Source organism: Phaenicophaeus curvirostris, chromosome Z (genome assembly GCF_032191515.1).
Source record: "Phaenicophaeus curvirostris isolate KB17595 chromosome Z, BPBGC_Pcur_1.0, whole genome shotgun sequence".
Classification (NCBI taxonomy): domain Eukaryota; kingdom Metazoa; phylum Chordata; class Aves; order Cuculiformes; family Cuculidae; genus Phaenicophaeus; species Phaenicophaeus curvirostris.
In genome coordinates this window covers 72724249-72741963 of record NC_091431.1, presented here as the reverse complement: position 1 = coordinate 72741963, position 17715 = coordinate 72724249, and the positions used below count along the sequence as shown (strand labels likewise).

The 17715-nt window shown below is 45.4% G+C and overlaps 2 protein-coding genes across 3 annotated transcripts in view; both read left to right on the top strand.

Annotated features, from left to right (window-relative positions):
• Nucleotides 1-1475: 1475 nt before the first annotated feature.
• On the top strand, nt 1476-11686 carry LOC138733113 (bromodomain adjacent to zinc finger domain protein 1A-like). The gene is given in 3 exon segments (XM_069880037.1): nt 1476-2042; nt 2045-5065; nt 10492-11686. Coding segments are annotated over 3 exon segments (4695 nt in total). The 5' UTR covers nt 1476-1501; the 3' UTR covers nt 11625-11686.
• A 2418-nt stretch (nt 11687-14104) lies between these two features.
• EPG5 (ectopic P-granules 5 autophagy tethering factor) overlaps nt 14105-17715 on the top strand; it is a 71073-nt gene continuing 67462 nt past the window's right edge. For both annotated transcript variants that reach the window (XM_069880361.1, XM_069880359.1), the window contains exon 1: nt 14105-14170. In XM_069880361.1, the coding sequence (XP_069736462.1) occupies nt 14117-14170 (54 nt within the window). In that variant the 5' untranslated portion in view covers nt 14105-14116. The remainder of the gene's footprint in view (nt 14171-17715) is intronic.

Here is a 17715-nt window from a genome sequence, read left to right as displayed (position 1 = left end):
GGGGAACCTGGTCTGTTCCCAAGCCCCTATGGAAAAGCCCAACCTCCCCACAGATCCTTATAAGAGACCTGGACTCTTCCCAGGACCCTATGGAGAAGCCTAGCCTACTCATAGATCTTTATAGGGGAGCCTGGCGTTCCTGTAGGACACTGTGGAGAACCTGACCTCCACATACATACTTATGGGGGAGCCTGGCTTCCTTCCAGATCCCTATGGAGGAGTCCAGACTCTCCACAGACCCTTATGGAGAAGCCTGGCATTTCTTAGATACTTAATGGGGACCCTGTCCTCTTCCCAGATCCCTGTGGAGGAGCCCAGTCTCCCCATAGATCCATGAAGGGGAGCCTGACCTCTTCCCAGACTCCTGTGGAGGAGCCCAGACCATCAGAGATCATCATAGGAGAACTATGGAGGAGCCCAGCTTCATCATAGACACTTATAGGGGAGCCTGGTCTGTTCCCAAGCCCTTGTGGAGAAGCCCAGCATCCCCACAGATCCATACAGGGGGACATGGCCAGTTCCCAGGCTCATGTGGAAATGCCCAACCTCCCCATAGATCCACACAGAGGAGCTATGGAGAAGCCCAACCTCCCCATAGATCTCTGAAGGAAGAGATTATTTGTTATAAGTTGCTAACCTGTTATATGTTTGAATATTATGTATAGTTTTTGTGATTTTAGCACTAAAACAAAGGATTAGCTTGAATAATAACTTTTAGCTAGCCTGTGCCTGGATACTTACTCTTACATAAGAAATTTTAACAAGGTTGCAGTTAGAAAGAATGGGAAAGAATGTGACAGTATCTAATTAAGATAGATCCATATAGGGGGACACAGTCAATTCCCAGGCTCCTATGCAAAAGCCCAACCTCCCCATAGATCCCTGTAGGGAAGCTACGGAGAAGAGCAGCATCCTCACAGATCCCTATGAGGGAGCCTGGCCTGTTCCCAGCCTGCTATGGAGAAGCCCAACCTCCCCATAGGTCTGTATAGAGGAGCTATGGAAAAGCACGACCTCCCCATAGATCCATAGAGGGCGGCATGGTCAATTCCCAGCCTCCTATGCAAAAGTCCAGCCTCCCCATAGATCCCTATAGGGGAGCCTGGCCTCTTCCCAGCCCCCTGTGGAGAAGCCCAACCTCCACATAGATCTGTATAGAGGAGCTATAGAAAACCACAACCTCCCCATAGATCCATATAGAGGAGCTATGGAAAACCACAACCTCCCCATAGATCCAGATCAAGCAGCTATAGTGAAGCCCAACAACCCCATAGATCCATAGAGGGGGACATGGTCAATTCCCAGGCCCCTATGCAAAAGCCTAATCTCCCCATAGATCCCTGCAGGGAAGCTATGGAGAAGACCAGCATCCCCACAGATCCCTGTACGGGAGCCTGGCCTCTTCCCAGCCTGCTATGAAGGAGCTTTTTCGGTTTTGTTATTTGTTTCCCTTCCTCCTCGAAGCGGGTCCCGGGGCAGGAAGAGAGCGCGGAGCGGGGCGATGCTGCTGCTGCACCGAAAGCCCTTCGTTCGGGAGCAGCCCCCCGCCGACGTGCAGCCGGATGAGCGCGTCTTCTACTGCAGGGTCACCAACGAGATCTTCAGGAACTACGATGATTTTTTTGAACGCACTATTCTGTGCAACAGCCTTGTGTGGAGCTGTGCTGTCACAGGCAAAACAGGACTCACATATCAAGAAGCACTGGAATCAGAGAAGAAGGCCAGACAGAATCTTCAGCGTTTTCCAGAGGCGCTCATTATTCCAGTTCTCTATTTAGCCACCCTTACCCATCGTTCCCGACTTCATGAGATCTGTGATGAAATCTTTGCTTATGTCAAGGATCGGTATTTTGTTGGTGAAACAGTGGAAGTAGTTAGAAATAATGGTGCAAGGTTGCAGTGTAAGATTTTGGAAGTCATTGCTCCAGCCCATCACAATGGAATGGCGAACGGCCATGCCAGCAGCACTGATATAGATACAATCGTCATCAGCGACAGCGACGACTCAGAAGCACACAGTAGCTCTGCACAGAATGGGAGAAAGCCATAATTGATCCTTCTTTGTTTAAATACAAAGTTCAACCTATTAAAAAAGACCTATATGAAACTGTTATTGTTAAAGCATCTCAACTAAGCCGGAGGAAACATCTCTTTTCTCGTGATAGACTTAAACTTTTTCTGAAGCAACACTGTGAACCGCATGATGGAGTCATTAAAACTAAGACAACATCAGTTGAAAAATATAATCTAGCAGAAAAAAGTTTCTCCGACTTCTTTCCTGATGACCCACCCACATTTATCTTCAGTCCTGCAAGCAGACGGCGAGGGAGACCTCCAAAGAGGCCATCTACAAGTCTTGAGGAAAAGATTACTGCTGAACGAAATAGCCAAGGAAAAGAAAGTAAAGTAGCAAGGGAAAAGATGAGATTCCAGAAGCAAAAAGAAGATATGCAGGCCATGGCTTTTGAAAAAGCTAAACTGAAACAAGAGAAAGCAGATGCTCTAGAAGCTAAGAAAAGGGAGAAAGAAGATAAGGAAAAAAAGAGAGAAGAATTAAAGAAGATTGTGGAAGAAGAAAGGATGAAGAAGAAAGAGGAGAAAGAGAGACTCAAAATAGAAAAGGAAAAAGAAAGAGAGAAGCTACGTGAAGAAAAAAGAAGATATGTGGAATACCTGAAACAGTGGAGTAAGCCTAGAGAAGATATGGAATGTGATGACCTTAAGGAACTTCCTGTTCCAATGCCAGTGAAGACAAGACTTCCTCCTGAGATCTTTGGTGATGCTCTGATGGTTTTGGAATTTTTATATGCTTTTGGGGAACTTTTTGATCTTCAAGATGAATTTCCTGAAGGAGTGACTTTAGAAGTGTTAGAGGAAGCTCTTGTAGGAAATGACACTGAAGGCCCACGGTGTGAATTGCTGTTTTTCTTCCTGACTGCCATCTTTCAGGCAATGGCCGAAGAGGAAGAGGAAGTGGCCAAAGATCAAATAGCTGATGCTGAGACCAAAGATTTAACAGAGGCTTTGGATGAAGATGCAGACCCCACAAAATCTGCACTGTCTGCAGTTGCAACTTTGGCAGCTGCATGGCCCCAGTTACACCAGGGCTGCAATTTGAAAAACCTGGATCTTGATAGCTGCACTCTTTCTGAGATTCTCAGACTTCACATTCTAGCATCAGGTGCTGATGTAACATCAGCCAATGCAAAATACCGTTACCAGAAACGAGGCGGGTTTGATGCTACTGATGATACTTGCATGGAGCTGAGATTAAGTAATCCTGGTCTCTTAAAGAAACTTTCAAGTACCTCAGTGTATGATTTGTTGCCAGGAGAAAAGATGAAGATCCTCCATGCCCTCTGTGGGAAACTTCTGACTCTGGTCTCCACACGAGATTTCATCGAGGACTCTGTTGATGTGTTACGACAGGCAAAACAGGAGTTCAGAGAATTAAAAGCAGAACAGCATCGCAAAGAGCGAGAGGCAGCAGCAGCAAGGATACGTAAAAGGAAAGAAGAAAGGTTAAAAGAACAAGAGTTAAAAATGAAAGAGAAACAAGATAAGCTGAAGGAAGAAGAGCAAAGAAATCCTCCTGTAGAAGTATCTGTTGGGGAGGAGGAACGGGAAGACCTTGATACTAGTACAGAAAGCAAAGAAATTGAACCTAAAGAGCAAGACATGGACACAGTGACAGAGGATGAAGAAGAGCTGGGACCAAACAAGAAGCGAGCAAGAGGAAGAAGAGGGAAAAATGGATACAAAGAATTTACAAGACAAGAAGAGACCACTTGTGAAAAGAGTGAACCTCTAACTGCTGAAGACAAAGAAGCTTTAAAACAGGAGCAACAAAAGAAAGAGAAGGAACTATTAGAAAAGATTCAGAATGCAACAGCCTGCACAAATATCACCCCATTAGGTCGTGACCGCCTGTACCGATGCTACTGGATTTTCCCCTCTGTTCCTGGACTGTTTATAGAAGAGGACTATTCTGGTCTTACAGAAGACATGTTGTTGCCTCGAACCTCTTCCTTTCAGAGTAGTGTACAGTCTTGCACAAATGAACCTCAGGTATTCAGTAAAACTGGAGAGTCTTTGAAATCCTCTGAATCTACCTCCAATGTTGACCAAGATTCACATGCCAGTGTTGTTGTAGAGGTGCCAAGGCCAGTATATAAACCAAACCGTTGGTGCTTTTACAATTCTCGGGAACAACTGGACCAACTCATAGAGGCTCTCAATTCCCAAGGACATAGGGAGAGTGCCTTAAAAGAAACTCTTCTACAAGAGAAAGGTAGAATATATGAACAACTAAGCAGTTTTCCTGTGGAAAAACTCCATATTCCAGACAAACCTCAAAGTGACATCAGACCTCCCTCAGGACGGGGAAGGATGCAGAATGCCCATGATGGATCTCATGTATCTGCGGAGAAGCAACTTGAACTGAGGCTTAGAGACTTCCTTTTGGACATTGAAGACAGGATCTACCAAGGAACCCTGGGTGCGATTAAGGTTGCAGACAGACAGTCTTGGAGAGCAGCCTTAGAACATGGGCGGTATGAGTTTCTGAATGATGAAAACAAAGAAAATGGTATAATTAAAACTGTGAATGAAGAAGCTGAAGAAATAGAAACTGATGATCCAGATAAGTTTATTGTGAAAGACAGACTCGTTGGGTTAAAAACTGAAGCTCCAAGTGCTGCATCAGCAAGTACAAGTACTCCTCAGCCAGTCAATAATGTGGTCCATTACTTGGCATCTGCACTGCTTCAGATAGAACAAGGGATTGAGCGCAGGTTTCTCAAAGTGCCTCTTGATGCCAGTGATGGTGGACGATCCTATAAAACAGTTTTGGATCGCTGGAGAGAGTCGCTTCTTTCTTCTACCAGCTTGTCCCAAGTCTTCTTTCATCTGTCTACACTGGATCGAAGTGTCATCTGGTCTAAGTCCATCCTCAATGCTCGCTGTAAAGTATGTCGAAAGAAGGGCGATGCAGAAAGCATGGTGCTGTGTGATGGCTGTGACCGAGGCTATCATACTTACTGTATCAGGCTGTCATTCCTGACTGAGACTGGTTTGTGGAAGGATGGCTCGACAACCGAGGATGTGATTTGATAGCAATGAACAATCCAGGGTTAACACTTGTGACTAGGCCTGGCGTTCCTCCTTAAAACTGACCTTGGTATGTTGATAGAAGAGAGTGCATAACAAAAGCACAGAACTCAGTGCTGGAAAGTCCCTAAAACGTCAAGACCATTGTACCAGCCCCCTTTGAGTGCTTAACATCTTTTAACCAATCTTGTAACTACTTAAGGTGCATGGACAGTACAGTAGGACCAATTGTAAGTTGTTTTATTAGCTTGTGCTCTGCTAGAATAAGTATATAAGGAGTGTTGTGTTTATGAATAAAGGAGAACGACTATACTCACATTGAGATTTCATCGTTACTCGGGGTCCGACTCCCACTCCCACATCTGGTAGCAGAGGATGGTTTACGGCTTTTTTAATTTCTCCGAGACTGCGGTAAGGCAGCTAGAGGAGGGGGAGTGGGAAACTTCGGCTAAGGGAAGCGCTGCCTGGGCAAAAGCAGGGTAGATGCTGGTGTGAGGTCGCTCCTCACCCCTTAGGCGCAGCTATGGAAACAGAAGCTGCGGCCACATTGCTTGCGGGAATCCTCTCTAAGAGAGGACATGATATACCCGCAAAGCAGGTAATAAGGTTGATACAGTTAGGTCAAAGATGGGGTCATTTTGAAGACCTGCATATGGTATTTTCAGTCTCGGACTGGCGAAACTACGGAGAGACGTTATGGCAAAAAACTATTTTGGGATCAAAAAAGGAAGAAAAAGAGGTTAAAGCCATCCGTGGAGACTGGCGTCTCGTTTTAGAGACATTAAAAGAGATGAAGGGCATGAAAGGAACTGTCTCTAAAAAGCGGAGCAATCATTCCGAGCCGAGTGCAGGATCGTCAACAACTGCACTAACTCCCCACCTCCCTAAACTGGCTGCGCTTGCCCGTGCACCCCCCGACGGGAGGGCCGACAATCCCTTTGATCCGGGCCCGATAGACGCCGACGAGGAGCCCGATCCACCCCCTTCCTCCCCCCATCGTCCCTCAGACCAACGGGCGCAAGCCAGGAGGGAGGCACAGCAGCAGGGAGAAGTTGAAATATTGCAAGCTTTGATCCATGTGCGGCACGGCGGTCCGCGCTGGGAACTAATTAGTGACAAAGCAATAAAGGAGATTCCAAAAACTGTAAAAAGAGAACCAAGCCGCCCTGCCAAGGGCAGCACCCCCACCCCCCCACCCCTCCAGCTCCTGCAGAGCGGCTCGCCGCAGGGGGGCCTCTGCCCTGGGCTGAGGGGGGGTGCCACTCACCATCACCATTACCGCCACGAAAACCAAGCAGTTTCGGCATTACAGAAGGGCCTGTTAACAGATACGATAAGTGGCTCAATTACCTACAACAACAGCTGGGATCATTTACCTATCAAGCACAGCTGGTAGCTGCTGCCCTGACTGTAATCTGGGACAGAAATACGTTTTGTTAGAGATGCGGCAAGGAGACACATTTTAAAAGAGACTGCCACACGCAACGCCAGAAGAGAGGGCTTAAAATCTGTGCTCAGTGTGGAAAGGGCAAACATTTTACTAGTTGATGTAAATCAAAATGGGATAAGAACGGGACAGTATTGTCAGAAAACCAGGAGTAAAGCATGGTTTACAGGCACGTACCAAGGCAGCTGTGTTCCAAGCTGACTCTGTAGCACGTGGCTCACAAGGATTTGAGTCCATAAGAATCCCTGAAATACATTTGGCTTAGTCCCTACAAACTCAGCCTCTTATCTTGAAGTGTAGTGTAACCCTTAGTTGTGCACGTTCCACTAATCTAGTGGGGGAGAGATGTGCTAAATGCAATGGGAATAGGCATTGGAATTATGAACGAGTGAAAAATTTGGTACATTGAAAAAATTTAGTGGAAGAGCAAATAGATCACGGGCATACAGCCTTATTTAATAGTCCTTGGAACACACCTGTATTTGTGATAAAAAAGAAATCTGGAAAATGGCGTTATTCATGTGACTTTTCTAGACAATGCATCTACGTATTTTAAGTGTTGTATGTTCCCGGTACCGTGTGTAGTTTAAATATCCGTAGCATGGAAAAATTGTGGATCCAATAGTGATAACGAACATCTTATGAATGTATTCGGCTAGCTGAGAAATGAGTGGTCGTGTGTATGTGTGTGTTTGAAGCGCTTCAAACATTTGTAAGACTCAGAAATTGGTTTTGATTAACCTTGAAAATATATCTCTGGGACCTTTCAATCTCAAATGTCCACTAAGCCGGCAAACAGGTAGATTTACCTGGGGATCTTTGGAATGAAAGGCTTCAGAAGGAAAAGTTTTAAAATACCTAGCAAAACATGCAGCTGTATGTGTGTGAGTGCCCCCCCACCCCCCGCCCTCTCACCCTTCTCCTTCCTTTCTAAGTTTTTTTTTCTTTCAGCCTTGAAGAAGTCCAGAGGAGTTAACGGTGTTATCTCTCTAGGGGAATGCCAATTTGTGAGAACACTGTGCATTCCAGTCTCACTTGTCAGCAACTGCTGGGTCCTAGTGCAGACAACCTTTAGGGATAATTGAGGCAATGATAGAGGAAAATTTAAGTGATTCATTATGAATTATCGAGTGGATATTTTGCTACACTAACCCCCAAAAAAGCATAGTCACTAGATTTGAAATGATTACAATGATAATCACTGCGGGAAGAAAAAAGAAGTGTTCAGTAATTAGGCCAAGGCTTGACAATCAATTATATCCCAATGACAAAAGCATATGCTAGGTGCTGCATGGCAAGTATTTTGAATTTACAAGTAGATCTAACAGATTATCCAGGAAGTATTGATATCCATTTACCAAGTCATGTCATTATTGAACGTACCCATCAAGTAGTAAAAACATTGTTAGCAAAACAAAAAAGGGGGGAATCAGGAGAGACACCAAGGAGAAAAATGTAATGAATTTTTTGCAATTAGTAAGAGATAATCAAATTGTGCCAAAGTTGAAGCATATACAAACCATGTCATCAAAATTAGAGCAAGTATAAGACAATTTGAAAGTGCTATTGGAAAAACAGTTATTATGGGCAATGGACAGGTCTATATAAGCTACTAACATGGGGACGAGGTTCTGCTTGTGTTTTAACAGATAAAGGACCAGTTTGGGCACCTGAGAGGTGGATCAAGCCCACGTTGCTGTGTGACAACTGTTAAGCCCCAACCACGAAAGCAGTCGACAAGAATGAGGAGGATGTTAACATTATGGATGCTCTTAATCCTATGGGTGGTGTTACTGCAGGGTATGAAAAATTCACCCACCTTGTGTCAACTATACGTTGCATAGGCCTTGCGACCAATTTGTCAACAATGGTCAAAACCAATCATTTATCACTATATGGATGATATACTTTGTTGTCAGGAGGCCCCTTTTGATGATATAGCATTAAAAATGTTAATGAATATGTTAACAGCAAAAGGACTTGTTGTTGCACCTGACCAAGTGCAAAGATCAAGCCCTTGTAAGTATTTGGGTTGGCATATCACTGATGCTCAAATTCGGCCTCAAAAGATAGAGCTCAAAATTTGTTTAAAAACAGTAAAAGGTGTACAGACATTGTTAAGTGATATTCAATGTATACGTAACTGTGTGGGGATCTCAAACACCGAAATTGCCCCGCTGACCGTGTTATTACGCAATGCGGATCCAGCTCATGAGATTGAACTTACTACAGAACACCATAACCTGTTACAAAAAATTGTTTGCAAATTGCAAACGTCTTGGTCATCTCGGCGAATGGTAGATATACCTGTTTCGCTTGTGGTTTGTAATGGTTTAGAATCACCGTATGCCGTCATTTGTCAGTGGCAAAACAAAAAAGGGGAGATACTCTCTACTTTACCTATAGAATCATCACATTTACTAGACAGTAATGCCACTGACAAAGACGAGCTTGATGGATTTATCATCTTGGAATGGGTATTTCTAAGAGTACAACCAAAAACGAGTACTCAAACCTGACCTGACACTGTAGCAGAATTGGTACGAAAAGGTAGATCTCGAATCATTGAGCTCAGTGGACAAGAGCCTGCAGATATTAGCATTCCAGTTAATGCTATAGACCTGGAATGGTGGTTACGAAATGCAACGACAATACAGGAAGCCCTATTAGGATTTGAAGGGAAAATACATTCACAGCATCCGCAAGAGGGTGGTCCTAAATGGATACCAGCTAGAAGTATTCGACCCTATCAAGAATCATCTTTGGCACGTGACTGATTGTCAACACAAGAAGACAATGCGAGTGAATAAATGAACAGATCAGAAGTTTGTTGTCCCGATCACAGTAACTGCGACCCGTGGGTTTTGTGTACTTGTAGTAGTTGTAGCGAGGAGTATCATTAGCAAAATACTGATCTGTTAATTGTTTTATAAATAAATAAAAAAAAAAGGTGTGTGCATGAAGGTAGTAGGGTATAACAGAAACAATATAACTGGACGCAACAACAAAAATGAGGCAATTTTGGCTGTATTTGGGATTTTTAAACTTGGTCGTTGCGGTTTATCATCCTAGTTTATTCGATTTTCGACAAAATGTTTGGGTTACTCTTGCACGGGCATTAAATACCACTAGCTTTTGTGCTAGCTTTGCAACCCCTAGCTCACCATTTGTGACCTGTCTCACAGGAGTCCCCATGAGAAATATTTCACACTTTAATCAATCGATGCAAATGTTAAAATCACAATTTAACATTACTAGCACAATTCCTTTTAGGTGGAATAACATGAGTCACGTATTTAACTCATATGACCTGTGGGATGATAAACTTCCAATTGGACCTGAGCCACAAGAACTTGAGCTTGTGGACTCTTTAAACGCTAAATATTGCTTCTTTATAGGTCTTGTAAGAAGCGTGTTAAAGATAGGACTAATGTTGTTGATAATGGTAGTTATAGGGATAGCACTTTTTAGTTGTGTAATGTCATGTGTAAGAAAAATGCTGTTGCGCATAACGAATGAAGCCTGGCTTGTTCAAAAACAAAAAGGGGGAGTTGTGGAAGGATGGCTCGACAACCGAGGATGTGATTTGATAGCAATGAACAATCCAGGGTTAACACTTGTGACTAGGCCTGGCGTTCCTCCTTAAAACTGACCTTGGTATGTTGATAGAAGAGAGTGCATAACAAAAGCACAGAACTCAGTGCTGGAAAGTCCCTAAAACGTCAAGACCATTGTACCAGCCCCCTTTGAGTGCTTAACATCTTTTAACCAATCTTGTAACTACTTAAGGTGCATGGACAGTACAGTAGGACCAATTGTAAGTTGTTTTATTAGCTTGTGCTCTGCTAGAATAAGTATATAAGGAGTGTTGTGTTTATGAATAGAGGAGAACGACTATACTCACATTGAGATTTCATCATTACTCGGGGTCCGACTCCCACTCCCACACTGGTTTTGTCCAGAGTGTCGACCGAAACAGCGCTCTAGACGCCTCTCCTCTAGACAGAGACCTTCTGTGGAAAGTGATGAAGAAACTGCTGAATGGCTAAGAGAAGGGGGAGAAGATGCACACTATGGTGAAATGGGACAAAGTGAGGATGAGCACTATGAAGAAGAGCAAGTCGAGGAGGATGAATCTCAAGAGGAAGATGAGATAAGCCCATCAAAGCAAGGAAGACCCCAGGTCAAGTTTCCATTAAAAATGAGAGCAGCCAAACTCAACAACCCATTCTCAAGTCGGAACTGCCAGCGTCAGGCAAGATATGCTTCTCGGAGTCAGCAACACACACTTAAGCAAACTGAACCTTCACCTAAAGTTACCAGGAGAGGTTTAAGGAATATAAAATCAACCCCTCCATCGGTGACAGAGCCTTCTTTAAGACTTAATAGCCGGACCACTCATCAGAGCCAAAGTTCGTTACAAGCAGATGTATTTGTGGAATTACTCAGTCCTCGAAGAAGACGAAGAGGAGGAAAGAGTGCTGATAACACACTGGAAAGCAGCCCTTCCAATTCTCTCGGATTTAGAATTGTTGATACTCCAGACTCGAATGAACGGCTTAGGAAGTATCCAGTTTCTGCCTCAAAGCTTTCTCTTCCTGTTACTGAACCCAAGAGAAGAGGCAGGAAACGACAATCCACAGAATCATCTCCTCAAGTGTCATTGAACAGGAGAAGTTCAGGACGTCAAGGGGGAGTCCATGAACTCTCAGCTTTTGAACAACTCGTAGTGGAACTGGTACGACATGATGACAGCTGGCCTTTCATGAAACTGGTTTCTAAAATCCAGGTACCAGACTACTATGATATCATCAAAAAACCTATTGCCTTAAATATAATCCGTGAAAAGGTGAACAAATGTGAATATAAGTTAGCATCGGAATTCATTGAAGACGTTGAGCTGATGTTTTTGAACTGCTTTGAATACAACCCTTGTAACACAAGCGAAGCAAAAGCTGGAACTAGACTTCAAGCTTTCTTCCACATTCAGGCTCAAAAGCTTGGACTTCCGATCACATCTGGTAATGTGGACCACACCGCTCCTGCGGCAAAGAAGTCACGAATCTAACCTCTGCCTTCTAAAGGATTTTTTGAGGGAATCTTATGTTCATTAAATGAAACGTTAAATCACACAGTCGTCATACCTGTTTAAAGCAATAACAACTGTTTAACCACCTTGAAGTGTGGCCTGCACTATATTCTCAATGTAATATTAAGCACTCAGGAGAAAGTAGGAAAGATTACCTTTGCTACAGTTTTTATTCAGTGTCTAATAATTTTGATAGAGGTACTGGATACAGTACTGGTTTACAGAGGTTTTGTACATTTTTAATACACTCATGTGTCCGAATATCTTCCAGAAGTACATTGTTTTTTCCTGCACCAAATGACTTTGTTTCATCCTCTAGATTTTGTAGGAGCTGTGGTATTTGGGGCTTTATCAACTCAGATAAAATCTTCTGCTGTAGCACAGTTGAAGAAACTGTGTGTGTTTTGAAACTTGTTTGAGCATATCTTCTCAACACTACACATGAATGAGTACAACTGCATATCTTTTTAAGTACTGTACCAGTGCTGGCTGGAGGTATTCAGTCTGAATTTATTAAGTAGATATTTATTTAGCATTCAAAGTAATTTGTGAATTTGTTTTGTATTTATAAAATTTGTACTTGGAGATTAAAAACAACAAACCCCAAGAGAGAGTTCCATAACTTTTTAATTTTTTCCCCACAGTGTGCGGGTTTTTTTGTTGATGTTTATTTCCATCTAACTTGATGAATCAATAAATACCTTCCCATGTCCCTGGCAGTTCTTCTAGCAATGAGTAAATTTACAGGACCCTGCTATAAGTTTCTACGAATAACTTTGGAAGTGTACAAATAAAATGACACATTTTAAAAATTTAAAAAAAAAAAAAAAAAATCCAGCCCTGTTCAATGTCTTCATCAATGATCTGGATGAAGGCATCGAGTGCACCCTTAGCAAGTTTGCGGACGACACTAAGCTGGGTGGATGTGTCGATCTGCTGGAGGGTAGGAAGGCTCTGCAAAGGGATCTGAACAGGCTGGACCGCTGGGCAGAGTCCAATGGCAGGAGGTTTAACAAGGCCAAATGCCGGGTCCTGCACTTGGGGCACAACAACCCTGAGCAGCTCCAGACTAGAAGTCTGGCTGGAAACTGCCTGGAGGAGAGGGACCTGGGGGTGTTGGTTGACAGCGACTGAACATGAGCCAGCAGGGGCCCAGGTGGCAAAGAAGGCCAATGGCATCTTGGCTTGGATCAGAAACGGCGTGACCAGCAGGTCCAGGGAGGTTATCCTCCCTCTGTACTCGGCACTGGTGAGACCGCTCCTCGAATCCTGTGTTCAGTTCTGGGCCCCTCACCACAAGAAGGATGTTGAGGCTCTGGAGCGAGTCCAGAGAAGAGCAACAAAGCTGGTGAAGGGGCTGGAGAACAGGCCTTATGAGGAACGGCTGAGAGAGCTGGGGTTGTTTAGCCTGAAGAATAGGAGGCTGAGGGGAGACCTCATTGCTCTCTACAACTACCTGAAAGGAGGTTGTAGAGAGGAGGGTGCTGGGCTCTTCTTCCAAGTGACAGGGGACAGGACAAGAGGGAATGGCCTCAAGCTCCGCCAGGGGAGGTTCAGGCTAGACGTTAGGAAAAAATTCTTCACAGAAAGGGTCATTGGGCACTGGAACAGGCTGCCCAGGGAGGTGGTTGAGTCACCTTCCCTGGAGGTGTTTAAGGCACGGGTGGACGAGGTGCTGAGGGATATGGTTTAGTGTTTGATGGGAACGGTTGGACTCGATGATCCGGTGGGTCTCTTCCAACCTGGTTATTCTGTGATTCTGTGATTCTGTGAGCCTAACCTCCCCATAGGTCCATACAGAGGGACATGGTCAATTCCCAGGCTCCTATGCAAAAGCCCAACCTCCCCATAGACCCCTATAGGGGAGCTATGGAGAAGCCCAACTGCCCCATAGATCCATACTGAGGAGCTATGGAGAAGCCCAACCTCCCCATAGATCCATACTGAGGAGCTATGGAGAAGCCCAACCTCCCCATAGATGCATACTGAGGAGCTATGGAAAAGCCCAACTGCCCCATAGATCCATACTGAGGAGCTAAGGAAAAGCCCAACCGCCCCATAGATCCATACTGAGGAGCTATGGAGAAGCCCAACTGCCCCATAGATCCATACTGAGGAGCTATGGAAAAGCCCAACTGCCCCATAGATCCATACTGAGGAGCTATGGAGAAGCCCAACAACCTCATAGATCCATATAGAGGGACACGGTCAATTCCCAGGCTCCTATGCAAAAGCCCACCCTCCCCATGGATCCCTATAGGGGAGCTATGGAAAAGCCCAACCTCCCTATAGCTCCATACACGGGGAGCTACGGGAGAAGACCAGCTTCCCCATAGATCATTACAGCACAGCCACCTCCCCCCATGTAGGCGAAACGCGCACTCGGCATGTCCCTCGGCGGCTGCCGTCGGCGCGCGGGGGGCGGGGCCCGCCCCCACTTCCGGCCGGGGCGGAGCCGGGGCCGAGGGGCCATGGCGGAGGCGGTGCGGGCGCCGCGCAGGGCCCGCGCCAAGGGCCGCCCCAAGGTACCGGGCACGGCGGGGCTGGCGGGGAGCGGAGCGATTCGGGGGGACCTGCGGGGAACGGCGGGGCTGTTAGTGCGACTCCCGGCTGCAGCGGGGTGAGGCTGCGGGGGGTGTGTGTGTGGAGGGTGTATGTGTGTGTATGTGTTCAGCTCTGGGCCCCTCGCTCTTAGAAGGACACCGAGGTGCTGGAGCGCGTCCAGAGAAAAGGAGCGGAGCTGGGGAAGGGTTTAGAGCAGCGGCTGAGGGAGCCGGGGATGTTTACTCTGGGGAAAAAGAGCCTGAGGGGAGACCTCGTCGTTCTCTGCAACTGCCTGAAAGGAGGCTGTGGTGAGCTGGGTGTTAGTCTCTTGTCCTGAAAAACAAGTGTTAGGGCAAGAGGAAAGGGCCTCAAGTTGTGCCAGAGGAGCGTTAGGTTGGATATTAGGAAATATTCCTTTGTCGGAATGGTTCTTGGGCCCTGGCAGGGGTTGCCAGGGAAGTGACGGGTTTACCATCCGTAGAGAGATTTAAAAAGTGGGTAGGTGAGGTGTTTAGAGACGTGGATTAGTGGTGGGTTTGGTATTGTTAGGTTTACAGTTGGTCTTAATGTTCTTTTTTATCCTAAGCTGAAGGGGCTCCAGGAAGGCTGGGGAGGGAGTTTTCCCAAGGGCATGGAGTGATAGGACAAGGGAGAATGGCTTTAAATTGGAAAATGGAGGATTTAGATTAGACATTAGAAAGAAGTTCTTCACACAGAGGATGCTGAGGCAGTGGCTCTGGTTGCCCAGAGAAACCATGGCTGCCCCATCCCTCGTGGTTTTCAGGGCCAGGTTGGATGGGGCTTTGAGCAGCCTGATCCGGTGAGGGGTGTCTGTGCCCATGGCAGCGGGGGGGACTGGATGGGCTTTGAGGTCCCTCCCAACCAAAATCATTCTATGATTCTTAGATTCTGTGATTCTCTGTGGTGTTACTGCCATGGGACTTTAGTCAAGGCATTTTACCTGTAATTGGCACAGGTCTTTCCTGATATATTTTTTAAAGCAGTTGCCTCCTCTGGGCGATGTTGATATCTGTGTTTATCTGCTTTGCTGAAAGCTGTGAGGTCATGGGTGGGGTAGTGTTTTCCTAAAACGGCTTCTGAATGCCTGTGCTTTCCCAGAGTGATGTAAGAAGGTTTAGCCAGGTTAAAGGGTATGGTAGGTCCTTTGCTTTGAAAGAGTGTAAACAAGAAGACTTTGCCTTTGGGGCAGCGCTCAGGTACTTACAGGAGGCCTGCAGGAAACCTGGAGAGGGGCCTTTTATCAGAGATTGCAGGGATAGGATGAGTAAGAATAGGTTTAAGCTGAAAGAGGGGATATTTATATTAGATACTGGGAAGAAATGTTTTCCTGTGAGGGTGAGAAAGCCCTGTCCCAGGTTGCCCAGACAAGTGATGGCTGTCCTATCGCAGGAGGTGTTCAAGGCCAGGCTGGATGGGGCTTGAAGCAACCTGATCCAGTGGGAGGTGTCCCTGCCCATGGCAGGGGGTTGGAACTGGAGGGGCTTCAAAGGCCCTTCCACCCCAAACCATGCTAGTGTGGCCTTTGCCGGTAGGTCTGCCACAGTGGGGCAGCTGGAGTTGCCTCTTTGGTGAAGCTGTAGAGCAGTAGAGCTTATTGGCATGTTGCAGTGTTTCAGTACTCTGTGGGATGACACTGTTAATGCACCTCATACCTATGGTTTTGTCTTTGAAACGCTGGAAAGGTGAGGCCATGTAGAGCAAACAACGGTTTCTCCTTTGGTACTTGATGCTACTGTTATTAATGTCTTGGTTCTGGGGCTTTAATCCTGTTTTAAGTGTGTTACTTGATCATGACGTTAGTACAAACAGCCTCCTGAAGGCTTGATTTTCCTTGCAGCTGGACTATGCTGAAATTCAGTAGTTTGTGGAAGTGATCTGAGCTGAAGTATCTTGCCTCAGAGTTGAGTTGAAGAGGAAATGTTTCCCTTAACCTCTTGCATGTTGTATATACTGCACCACATAGAGCAAAGGCATCAAAGTTGTGGTTGTTAAAGCCCTCTGAAAGTTAAGGAATTAATTGACTGCTCAGCATAACAAGGGTTATGTCCAGCTGTCATCTGTGGATATGATTCCTGAACTTGGGACAAGTAAAGACTGGAGGGAAAAGCAGTCCCAGAAGAGCAAGTGCATCATTATTTTTGATTTGATTCAGCCCCATTGCATGCACAAGGCAGTCAAATCTTAGGGGTAGTGTTTAAGAGAATTAGTTCCCTGCAGGTAGGCACTGAGTCACAGGTGACTCTGAGTTCATTGAGAGTGCTGGTATGGTGACTCCAGCAGCCACTGTCTTTGTCCGTCCCTTCCAGGTGTAATTCACCATGAAACAACTTACTGGTGGTGTCACATGTGGGAATCCAGAATCTTTCAGTGTTACACATGACCCATTCCTGACGTTTTTCTTGCTGTTGTTGTGCTCAGCTCTGTTAATAGCCAGAGGTGTTTGAGGCTGTAGCGTGGGGCTCAGTCAGACTAAGGACTTCGCCACTCCCATGCCTCAGAAAAAGCCATAATCCTTTAAAAAGCTGAAATTCTTGTGAGCTGAGAGAAAGGCTGACTCAGCTGTGGAGCTGCCAAGTAGTGGAATGGAGCCCAGGGCTTTCTGAAAATAGTAGCCCCAAAGTTAAGCTCACCCAGTACTGGTAACAGCAGGCTGATTCCAACACCGTGAGGTGGCAAAACCAGAGAATCTGGAATGGCCGAAGATGGGACTATGTGTCAGTGTGCAACTCGATGGGTAGCACTCTGGTACTCCAGGAATGTTTCCTGGGAAATAACAGGTGTCCTTAGATCATGAGATGTCACGTGCTGGTGTGCTAGAAGAGGGGAATGATGAGGCATGGGACAAGGCTAAGGAGCTGGTGTCTGCTTTGCCTAAAAAGCCAGACCTCGGGAGAGAGAACAGCAGGTTTTGCTTAGAGATTAAGTCAGAACCTCGTTCCTCTTGTCCTTCCTCAGATTAAATCCTGGTTAACAGTTATGGCATTTTTTGACTTGGAAGGTAAGAACTGAAAGGCATTTCCTAAATTTAAAAAACAACTATTTTGTCTAACGGTAGCATTTAGGCAGAACATGGGATGCTGTTGAGAGATAAAGGGAGTTTCTTCTGTATGAGGACAACAAGAGGGAACATTGAGATAGGACGGGGTGAAGGACCAGCATGTGTTTGTGAAGTAGTGGATCTGTACACTGTGACCTAGTGATACAGAGACATAGAATCATAGAATGGCTTAGGTTGGAGAGGCCTTTAAAGCCTGTCAAGTTCCAATCCCCATACTATGGTGTCATGGTTTAGTCTTATCTGGCCAAATTCATGAGCTAAAGTCATTCAGCTGAACCTTCAAAATCCATTTTCTTCGACGCCCTGCAGGGAAAGGGGAATGGGAAATGAGAGGAAAAAGACTTACTGACTGGAAACTAAAACTACAACTTTAATGAAATGGTAATTCTAATGATAACAATGAAAATAATTAGAAAATAGTAGAATATAAATAAATATACGAGCTTG